This window comes from Lissotriton helveticus, chromosome 6, assembly GCF_964261635.1.
Source record: "Lissotriton helveticus chromosome 6, aLisHel1.1, whole genome shotgun sequence".
NCBI lineage: Eukaryota > Metazoa > Chordata > Amphibia > Caudata > Salamandridae > Lissotriton > Lissotriton helveticus.
The window spans coordinates 2094546193-2094558360 of NC_136067.1; the positions used below are offsets into that span (position 1 = coordinate 2094546193).

General features: G+C 45.0%; 1 protein-coding gene across 1 annotated transcript in view; it reads right to left on the bottom strand.

Moving 5' to 3' along the window:
- Positions 1-12168, bottom strand: part of LOC144763049 (uncharacterized) — a 103302-nt gene that overhangs the window by 25893 nt on the left and 65241 nt on the right. The window contains exon 5 of the mRNA XM_078648358.1: positions 2710-2859. Within this exon, the coding sequence (XP_078504484.1) occupies positions 2710-2859 (150 nt within the window). The remainder of the gene's footprint in view (positions 1-2709; positions 2860-12168) is intronic.

The following is a 12168-nucleotide window of genomic DNA, read 5'->3' on the forward strand; positions in this document are numbered from 1 at the left end:
CTATTTACGAAAAGCCGCGTTACATGACGAGCTGAGCTCGTCATGAGCATGGAAGGCGTTAAGAGGTTTTGTGGGTTCAGTCCTCTATACATAAACTGTCCTTAAGTGTCCCCTCGGTCCACACTTTACCTCTCCGTTGTCTCTCATGGCACTGTGTTTATAATGGTTATAGATTCCCCTCTGCCCCCTCGCTGGCTGTATCTGTATGGGCTGCTGCCCGTGACCCTCTCTAAGGAGCCCCCATTGCTCCACGCCGCCCCACTGCGACAGGGGGTCCCGGCTATGCATAGACTGACCCCAGCTGGCCATCTCTCTGCGTCCAGTGACCCTTGTAAGGCTCACGTCCGTCCGCACACCTCTTGCTTACCTGCTCTTCAGTAGTCTATTGTCCACATGACTACAGTGACGTGTTCCTCGGACCCCTGCCTACAAGGCACTCTCACCGCCATCCATCACCAATAAAAATGTTCATTCACTCCAGCCCTCCCGCTCTGCCCCACATCTGTCCGTGGCCTCTTCCTCATCGTCCTCGTTTCCCCACAACCTGTTGTTCTTCATCCTTCAGCTACTGCTTTTATCGGTGTGGAACTGTGTGATCTCCTCCCCTCCTCTCCCCCTAAATCCCCCAGTCCAGTGGTACATTCCACACAGAGCTCCATTCCACGGATGTGGACTAGAGGTTGGAGAAAATACAATTCCATGGGTGCAATTGGGAGAAATCCATTAATTGTAAATTTCCTGAAACTGCAACATTTTAATGTGATTTTTTCCCCAATCATCCTATTGACACACGTCACCAGATTTCGAAGCACATTTCTCTTGAAAGAAGCAGATATGCTGGCTTTTTTATTTTATTTTTTAAAGGTCATTGTTCACTACTTGTAAAATGTATTAGGTTCTTTGCACAGTTAGTTAAAACCATTGCAATGGAAATGCCTCCAAAACATCTTTACATCCTCGATAGCAGGGCCAAACAGTGATTAGAGCTGCCTTAAAAACTTTCAGAGGCAGGCAGGCTGGCTGAGACACTTCTGGCTACTTAGGGCCATATGTAGGTAATTCTAAATTACCGAATCGAAAATACAGAATTTTACCAAATCGGTATTTTCGAATAGGTAATTGCTATGTAGATAACAATTCGGTAAAAGATACCGAATCGGTAAGATTCGGTAAGTACCTAATCGGTATTTACCGATTCAGTATTTGCCATTCATTCCTATGGGCCTGGAGGCCCATAGGAATGAATGTCAATTACCGAATCGGTAATTACCGATTCGGTAAAATTGGGAAAAAGTCAAGGGTGGCAGGGTGTCACTTTGACACCCTGTTGCACCCCTGATTAGTGCTTGTGTGCACATGTGGCACACATGTATGTCTGTCACATGGCACAGGTGTAAATGCACAGATTTGCATTTACATAGGAATTCGTTATTTACTGGCCATCACATTTAAAACTAATTGTTCAGACAAGGCAAACTTACACAGTGGTCTTAATTGTGAGTAAAAATGTTAAAATCAGAGACAAAATAAACATTAGGACATAGTGTAGTGAGAGAACCCTCCGGGCGGTACTATAAAATAGTCAGTAATGAGTTTTTGAGGAGCAGGGACCAGGTTGGGAGAGGTGATACGAGGAAAAAGTAGGTCTTCCTTCATTGTTCACTAAAATCGGCAACAAAAATCAATATGTCATTTTGGCTTCCAAAGATGTATGTTTGCTGATTTTTCCATAGCAATCATTTTGAAAAATATAACTTTTATGCAATGGAATATACAAAATCTGCAACAGAATCTTCTGAAATTCAGGGTGCCAAAGCATGGTAAATGTATACAGACCAATTGTTTGTTCAACAGAAGCCCTGGCCAACCTTAACCAAGTCCTGAACCAAGAGCGGGCAATCCTATCCTTTCTACCTGAGAGAAGGCATGAGTGGACAAAGACTATGTTTTTAATCGCATCAATACATTCTTCCGGATGTATGACGTTACAACATATACTTTTACAATGCATACCTTTACAACGCATTTTTTAAAATGCAACATCCATTACAACGCATTCCATTGCAACGCATGCCATTTAAACACATTTTTAAAAACTACCTTTACAACGCATTCCATTACAACGCATACTACCTTTACAACGCATACCATTACAACGCATACCATTACATTGCATGTATGGTAAGTATTGGATAGTGTAGGGGTAAAAAATACTATTCTAACTCCAGGGGGTGCAACAGTAGGGTAAGTGCTGGATAGTGTAAGGGTACTCGTTGTGATGTATGCGTTGTAATGGTATGCATTGTAATGACTGCATTGTAATGACATGCGTTGTAGTGGTATGCGTTGTAGTGTCATGCGCTATAATGGTTGCGTTGTAATGGCATGCGATGTAATGGATGTTGCATTGTAAAAGTTTTGTTGTAATGGTAGTGCGTTGTAAAAGTTGCATTGTAAAGGTTGTTTCCCCATTCTTCCACACTCTCTGACGTCATTGATGCAGATATCTACTCATTGGGCAGATTCTACAATGCAGCAATCTGTGGTAGCCGTCTAGAGCATTTTTACGATCACTCAACATGACGCCCCGCTCCAAGGCAGGAGGCGCGTGTGTCACTTCACCCAGGACACCCAAAGTCCTTGCACCGGTTCTGTCTCTCCAACCCAGCGAGCTCGGCAATGACCCAAAACATTGGTTGACACTGTTACCTTCCAAGCCCTTCACACACTGGAACCCGCAGCCGAAGAAGCAGCACTTCTCGTTCCGGCGGCAGTCCCGGTCTCCGCTGCACTGAGGCGGAGATGGGTCCGCACATGACGGGGCTCTTCTCTGCTGAAGCGGGCAAAACCATTTATACTCTGTAATATTGAAACCGCCAGAGTTAGTATCCACATATGCACTTTAAGGCTGACACCTCTGGCATATATCACAGACAACATTTTATTTTCTTATGCTAAAAATGTTTGTATTTTTTGGCTATTTTACATTTGTGCTTCATACATAATAGAGGATCCGTTTAGGAGTCTTTGGGTATTAAGGCTAGTTGGGAATTAGGTAATTATATCTATTGTAGTATCATCAAGGCACAGTAAATTTGCTACACTTTGAGAGCCCAACTCTGATTGGTAGGCAGCCCTTGACACACCTGAAGTTCCCAACTGAGATTGGTAGAGGGCCTGTTGCTTGCCTCGAGATCTCATCGGAGATTGGTGTAGGTGGCTCATGGCTTATGACACCCCTCAAGATCTCACCTGGGATTGGTAGGTGGCGTGCGACATGTCTCAATATACCACCTGAGATTCATATAAAGCCTGTGACACTCCTCCAGATCAACATGAGATTGGTAGGTGGCCTGTGACACGCCTCGAGATTCGACATGAGACTCATAGAGAGCCTGTGACATGCCTCAAAATATGACCTGAGACACATAGATAACCTGTGACACGCCTGGAGAACCTACCTGAGATTTTTAGTGTTGCCTGAGAGTGATCCCCAGCAGTGCTCTCTAGCAGTGATCAGCAGTGGTGCCTAGCAGTGATCTCCAGCAGTGATCTCCAGCAGTGATCAGCAGTGATTTCCAGCAGTGATCTCCAGCAGTGATCTCCAATTGTTTGCTGGGACATTTTCCAGTGACAGCATTATGTGATTACAGGCAGTAAATGGCTAACAGTGATAACTAGTAGTGATGGCTATTAGTGATGGCTTACAGTGACAGTCTCTAGTAACGACTGGTACTCAGGGCTTCTAGTAGTAGTTATGAGTTCTGGTACAGATAGATTGCTTGCAGTGATGGATTACTATAGTAACTTGCAATATTATCCAGCAGTGAACACTAGCACTGATCTCTAGCATTGATTGGCAGCAGTGATAAGTAGCACTGATTGGTAGCAGTGTTCTATAGCAGTGATTGGCAGCAGTAATGGGTTGTAGTGATTCCTAGTAGTGAATGGAAGCAGTGATGGCTTGATCTGATCCCTACCTGTGAACTCTAACAGTGATTGGTAGCAGTGATGGCTTACAGTGATCTCTATCAGTAATTTGTTACTGTGATCTCTAGCAGGGATCACTAGCAGTGAGTGGTAGCAGTGATGGCTTACAGTGACCTCTAGCAGTGATTGGTAGCAGTGATGGCTTACAGTGAACTCTAGCCAGTGATTGGAAGCAGTGACACCTTGCAGTGATCTCTAGCAGTGATTGGAAGCAGTGGCATCTTGCAGTGATTTCTAGCAGTGATTGGTAGCCCTGATATCTTGCAGTGATCTCTAGCAGTGATTGGTAGCAGTGATGGCTTACAGTGAACTCTAGCAGTGATTGGTAGCAGTGACATCTTGCAGTGATCTCTAGCAGTGATTGGTAGCAGTGATGACTTACAGTGAACTCTAGAAGTGATTGGTAGCCATGACATCCTGCAGTGATCTCTAGCAGTGATTGGTAGCAGTGATGGCTTACAGTGAACTCTAGCAGTGATTGGTAGCAGTGACATCTTGCAGTGATCTCTAGCAGTGATTGGTATCAGTGATGGCTTACAGTGAACTCTAGCAGTGATTGGTAGCAGTGACATCTTGCAGTGATCTCTAGCAGTGATGGCTTACAGTGATCTCTAGCAGTCATTGGTAGCAGTGGCATCTTGTAGTGAACTCTAGCAGTGATTGGTAGCAGTGACATCTTGCAGTGATCTCTAGCAGTGATTGGTAGCAGTGATGGCTTACAGTGATCTCTAGCAGTGATTGGTAGCAGTGGCATCTTGTAGTGATCTCTAGCAGTGATTGGTAGAAGTGACATCTTGCAGTGATCTCTAGCAGTGATTGGTAGCCGTGATGGCTTACAGTGATCTCTAGTAGTGATTGGTAGCAGTGGCATCTTACAGTGAACTCTAGCAGTGATTGGTAGCCATGACATCTTGCAGTGATCTCTAGCAGTGATTGGTAGCAGTGATGGCTTACAGTGATCTCTAGCAGTGATTGGTAGCAGTGGCATCTTGTAGTGATCTCTAGCAGTGATTGGTAGCAGTGATGGCTTACAGTGATCTCTAGCAGTGATTGGTAGCAGTGGCATCTTACAGTGAACTCTAGCAGTGATTGGTAGCCATGACATCTTGCAGTGATCTCTAGCAGTGATTGGTAGCAGTGATGGCTTACAGTGAACTCTAGCAGTGATTGGTAGCAGTGACATCTTGCAGTGATCTCTAGTAGTGATTGGTAGCAGTGATGGCTTACAGTGATCTCTAGCAGTGATTGGTAGCAGTGGCATCTTGTAGTGATCTCTAGCAGTGATTGGTAGCAGTGATGACTTACAGTGAACTCTAGCAGTGATTGGTAGCCATGACATCCTGCAGTGATCTCTAGCAGTGATTGGTAGCAGTGATGGCTTACAGTGAACTCTAGCAGTGATTGGTAGCAGTGACATCTTGCAGTGATCTCTAGCAGTGATTGGTAGCAGTGGTGGCTTACAGTGAACTCTAGCAGTGATTGGCAGCAGTGACATCTTGCAGTGATCTCTAGCAGTGATTGGTAGCAGTGATGGCTTACAGTGAACTCTAGCAGTGATTGGTAGCAGTGACATCTTGCAGTGATCTCTAGCAGTGATTGGTAGCAGTGATGGCTTGCAGTGATGGCTTACAGTGAACTCTAGCAGTGATTGGAAGCAGTGACACATTGCAGTGATCTCTAGCAGTGATTGGTAGCAGTGGCATCTTGCAGTGACTTCTAGCAGTGATTGGTAGCCATGACATCTTGCAGTGATCTCTAGCAGTGATTGGTAGCAGTGATGGCTTACAGTGAACTCTAGCAGTGATTGGTAGCAGTGACATCTTGCAGTGATCTCTAGCAGTGATTGGTAGCAGTGACATCTTGCAGTGATCTCTAGCAGTGATTGGTAGCAGTGACATCTTGCAGTGATCTCTAGCAGTGATTGGTAGCAGCGATGGCTTACAGTGAACTCTAGCAGTGATTGGTAACAGTGACATCTTGCAGTGATCTCTATTAATGATTGGTAGCAGTGATGGCTTACAGTGAACTCTAGCAGTGATTGGAAGCAGTGACATCTTGCAGTGATCTCTAGCAGTGATTGGTAGCAGTGACATCTTGCAGTGATCTCTAGCAGTGATTGGCAGCAGTGACATCTTGCAGTGATCTCTAGCAGTGATTGGTAGCAGCGATGGCTTACAGTGAACTCTAGCAGTGATTGGTAACAGTGACATCTTGCAGTGATCTCTATTAATGATTGGTAGCAGTGATGGCTTACAGTGAACTCTAGCAGTGATTGGAAGCAGTGACACCTTGCAGTGATCTTTAGCAGTGATTGGAAGCAGTGCCATCTTGCAGTGATCTCTAGTGGTGAGTGGTAGCAGTGATGGCTTACAGTGACCTCTAACAGTGAATGGTAGCAGCGATGGCTTACAGTGAACAATAGCCAGTGATTGGAAGCAGTGACAACTTGCAGTGATCTCTAGCAGTGATTGGTAGCAGTGGCATCTTGCAGTGATTTCTAGCAGTGATTGGTAGCCCTGACATCTTGCAGTGATCTCTAGCAGTGATTGGTAGCAGTGATGGCTTACAGTGAACTCTAGCAGTGATTGGTAGCAGTGACATCTTGCAGTGATCTCTAGCAGTGATTGGTAGCAGTGATGACTTACAGTGAACTCTAGAAGTGATTGGTAGCCATGACATCCTGCAGTGATCTCTAGCAGTGATTGGTAGCAGTGATGGCTTACAGTGAACTCTAGCAGTGATTGGTAGCAGTGACATCTTGCAGTGATCTCTAGCAGTGATTGGTAGCAGTGATGGCTTACAGTGAACTCTAGCAGTGATTGGTAGCAGTGACATCTTGCAGTGATCTCTAGCAGTGATTGGTAGCAGGGATGGCTTACAGTGATCTCTAGCAGTCATTGGTAGCAGTGGCATCTTGTAGTGAACTCTAGCAGTGATTGGTAGCAGTGACATCTTGCAGTGATCTCTAGCAGTGATTGGTAGCAGTGATGGCTTACAGTGATCTCTAGCAGTGATTGGTAGCAGTGGCATCTTGTAGTGATCTCTAGCAGTGATTGGTAGCAGTGACATCTTGCAGTGATCTCTAGCAGTGATTGGTAGCCGTGATGGCTTACAGTGATCTCTAGCAGTGATTGGTAGCAGTGGCATCTTACAGTGAACTCTAGCAGTGATTGGTAGCCATGACATCTTGCAGTGATCTCTAGCAGTGATTGGTAGCAGTGATGGCTTACAGTGATCTCTAGCAATGATTGGTAGCAGTGGCATCTTGTAGTGATCTCTAGCAGTGATTGGTAGCAGTGACATCTTGCAGTGATCTCTAGCAGTGATTGGTAGCAGTGATGGCTTACAGTGATCTCTAGCAGTTATTGGTAGCAGTGGCATCTTACAGTGAACTCTAGCAGTGATTGGTAGCCATGACATCTTGCAGTGATCTCTAGCAGTGATTGGTAGCAGTGATGGCTTACAGTGAACTCTAGCAGTGATTGGTAGCAGTGACATCTTACAGTGATCTCTAGTAGTGATTGGTAGCAATGTGGAAAAGTAAATTTTGCCATGTTCTGTGTCCCTACGTGTTCCCCACCCTATGTTATATGTGCATGATTAATATGCATATGTATTCCCTTATGATCGATTAAAGACGCAATTCTAGTTGTGTCCAACTCTAGTATGTCAGTTTCCAGTTCTCGTGAAAGCTACGAGTATTAGGCCTATGTAAACTTATGTTGCCACGTTTCACAGTGTGCACGTTAATTCAGAATAAAGTCCCCGTTTCTAGGCCTCAAAAGGGCCCGGACATCAGATTCAGCTCCTGTCTCCTGAAACCTCTCCGAGGAGCGATACAGCCCCCACCTGCATCCCTGACCCTTCACTTACTTCCTGCCTCACAGTGCCCGGCTCGGCCTGGTTCTGCCTGCCAGTCTGCCAAGAGTATGTTATGATTCTAGTTATCAGTCCAGCCCTCCTTCTCTGCATTCCTATGCTACTGAATCGCATCAATAGTTTCAGTCATAGTCTAGCCTTTATGTCTCCATGTAAGAGAAATACTGTATTAATGGTCATCGAATATTCCTCAACACGCACTACATGTAGAATAATGCATGCACCAGTCTTAGAGTCTGTTAGCCTTTGCCCTGATAACTTTCGGATTCTATCAACATGTTCTCTAAACATCAGATACTAGATAGTGTTTAGGTACATGTCGCTCTGACACTCCAGACTTTAGTCTCCTCTTCTAGTGCAGAAGTCATAGCCCCCAGTTCTCCCTAGTAACACGTCATTGCCAGCTTGCGCGCACCACTAGGTCAGAGGTCCCGGCTCCTTAGGTAGCCCCCTCCATGTTTCCGCCCCATTTATGACATATTCTGTTACGTTTACATCACATGTCTATGTATACGCCCTGTACACGCCTCTTGTTACACCTACTTCACTCTTATCTTTCGCGACTGCTACGAACTCCGCCCACTGCTACGCCTACTGTATTAACTGCAATGCAATTGTTTTAGTATATATATGTTATGCGCTGTTATTAAAGGGAGCCTTTTAGCTTTTTGTCCAGATCCTGCCCCCGGCAGCTGCCATCCCATTCCCGTACAGGCTGTCCTGTTCCTGTCCTTTATGCCTGATTAAAGCCTGTAAAACTCCAGCTACCTCATCTTGACTCTTATTTATTGAGCTACCTGTTTATATCGTATCCAGTCAAAAATAGTACCGGTAATTAATTATTTATTTACCACATAATGGCGCCCGAATAGGGACTCGCCCTTTCCCCACGCGCCGGAGAAGCCACGCAAGCCCCCTGACCCTCTGCAGTCGTGACGGAACCATCCTGCGCAGTGGCAGATATTTCTGCTTCAAGTATCCCTCAGGCCCGCGGAGGAGACGGAGGTTGCGGTCCAGCATCCAGACGAGGCGGTGGAGGAACGCGGCGAGTCCCGACCAGAGCCCAAGCCGAGAGTCCAAGGTCCGAGGTATCCGGAGGCCCACCCGTAACTGAAGTCCGAAGTTTGTAGTCCGTCGTCGTAGCAGTCCAGTCCAGTCCGAGGCCTTCCGTTCTTGCTGCCCGGTGAGTACCGTTGCTGGGGTAGTATCTAGACAGGGTCAATTAATTTGTCTCTGGTCCGTGGGTTTGGGTACGCAAATCCAACACGAAGTGTCCACCTAGGTGGATGCGGGTCCTGACGTGTCTCTTTATGAGACCGGTATGTTTCGTACTGTTTCAGCAGTGCATCTAGTAATTCTAGTAAGTTCTGTTCTCGAGAAATTCATGTGTTCTGTTCTCAAGTATTCCAGGTAATGTTTCTGTCCGAACTGTTATTTTAAATGTTATTTCATGTGTTTTTCAATGTCGTGGTATGAATGATTTGTTTTCTCAGTCATTATTGTGTTCATTGTGTATTGTATTGTGTCCAGATCCCAGTTTAAGTCATGCCTCTATTCTCTAAGTTACGTCAGTTAAGAACTAGAAAAGGTCTGCTCGAGGAAGCAGTTCCTGTCCCGCCTAGGGACAGTCCAGGTCATTTTATGTATCATAAGCACGGCATAAGTGCCATATTATATCTAGACTTATGGGTCGAGTATACTAAAGATCTAGAAGAGAAATATAGATGGCCTGTATCAGGCACATGGGATGCCGAGTGCATCATGCGAGTAGAAGAAGCATTATGGAAAAAGAAAGCCAGACAGTCACAGAAAGATGCCATCGAGTTATGGCGCAAAGAATCTCATAAAAGAACCGAAAAAGAAATCAGAAAATCAGAATTAAGTAGAGAATCCACAGAAAGAGCCCAAGAAAGGGAATTAATCGAAATAGGTGAACGAGTTAAAACTGAACAGTCAGACAGACAGAGGAATGCCCTCATTAAGGGTATGTACCCTCTTCTTGCCGAGGGTTTGCCAAAAGCAACCCCGGAGGCATCCAGTAATTTCCCGCCACCATTAGTTCCGACCAAGCTACGTCATAAACCGACCGCAGCTGATATTTTTCTCTCGTCCTATTTGGACGACCCAGTCCCGGAATATGCAAATCCTGCTCCGCCAGCTCCTGTAAATAATGTAATTCCTGCTCCTCCAGTCACCGGGGCACCCGTTACAGCACCTGTTACGGGACCCCCGGTTCAGCCTACATTACAAGTACCCGCTACATCAGTCACTCTGCCAGCACGAAGAGTATCAGTCGACGATTCTAGGTTAGGGGCCACGGGGGGAGGTCCTCCTGGTACCCCGCCGCCACACAAACGTGTAACATCAGTCGAGTTACATGAACGTGCGTTACAGCGCACGCCCAAACATCAGTCCGTTGCAGATATCAGGCGAGCTCTTACCGAATGCCGTTATGATCCAGTCCCAGGCGATGATAATATGGTCATATATTCATTGCGCGTAAGACGGGTGACCGAGTATTTGGACACCCTACCGAACATGAAAGAAGATCTAGACAGAATATATCGTTTCATCCGTACAGGAACAGACCCAGAAAGTATTGGCGAAGTCATGTCTCTAAGGAAAGCTGAGATTCAGCTCATGCTATTAAAGTTTCTGATTAATTGTCTAATAAGGGAACAAGATTATTCGACTAAAGATCCAGAAGAAATGAAAGTCCTGACCAGGTGGAGTGACAACATATCCGAGGGAAGACACAAGACACTCAGTAGTATAGAGAGTATGTACAGGAAAATTCGTAAGGAAATAATAAGGTTACACGAGAAACGCAAAGCAGCACAAGTAAGCGAGAAAGAAGACGACTCTCCTACCGAAGAGGTAGACGACGAGAATCCCACTAGAATTGCGTATGTAGGTAGAACTAGACTTCCCGACCGACATTCACGTCTAGAACACAAGAAAGATCTCTCTCTTCCAGCACCAGAACAAGGTTCTCTAGAGCAAGTATTTCAAGCTACCGATCACATTCTGAAATCACGAATCGGTTATAGTGAACTTAGTACTATGCATGAACAAGAACTAGCCCGATCAGCAGTCCGATGGGCTACTGATTCTACCACTTTTCCAGATGAAATAGTGGCACAATCGTTTCTGAAACTGCCCCCAGCCGAGCAGCGACTGGTGGGTATGTACATGATCCAGCACCTCATTACACTGTATGAGGGTCAACATTCCGATCCAGGTCCGTTACATGATGTATTAAACGAGTTACTACAGTATAGATGGAAAGGTCTAGGTACCGATTTAATTAGTATCATTTTAGAACAGCGCCACAAATATCGAACGTTTCTGAATCCGCATTTTGTTCACGTCTCACCCCCAGAAAGTAAGCCATTTTACATAGATAGACAGCATCCGTTACGAGAAGTACATCCAGTTAGGACAGCGGGTGGTGAAATGCAACGAGTATTTGTTTACACCCCGATTACAAAGATGGAACTCTTAGAGATGAAAAAGTTAATTCCCTGTCATGATAAAGATCCAGCAGGGTTCCACCGTGAATTAAAAGACATGCTCCGTATGGGAGAATACACGTATCCAGATATCATTAAAATGTTAAAGGTCCTGTTGCCTGCGGGCATGTATGAAAAGCTCAAAGAAAAAGAATGGGAGGTGGGAGAGAAAAAGATAGATTGGACAGCTCTAGAAGCTGAAGATAATACACGTGTACCAGGTACCGGTCTAGGAGACAAATGTAAAGAATTGCCCGAACTGTTAATACAAGTTTTGCCAAGATTACTAGCCACGAAAAAGGAAGACTGGGATGCAATCTCAGCCTGTAAACAGAAACCAGACGAAGATACTAGTGATTTTTATTCTAGATTTGAAAAATGTTTCAGTATCAACAGTGGTTTGAAGACGAGTAGTGAGTCATACCCTCATCTTTTGGTTACTAAACTAGTCGAGAATTCAAGTCCACAAGTTAAAAATAGAGTTTTAAAAGTCGAAAGTACCTGGCAAGCTAATACTCCGTCCCAAATGCTTCAGATGCTTCAATATCACCAGAATAGAATCAGAGAAGACCAAGATCACGAAAGAAAACGTATGAAAGACACAAAAATGAAAGTATTAGTTGCACAATCTGTTCCACAAGACAGTCAGAAGAGGGGTATGAATCAAGCCAGTCATCCTGCAGTTCCCGTTAAAGGGACCTGCAATTATTGTAAATAGCCAGGTCATTTTATAAACGAGTGTGCAGTTCTGAAACACAACATAGCTACCGGTAAGACTAAAGAGAGA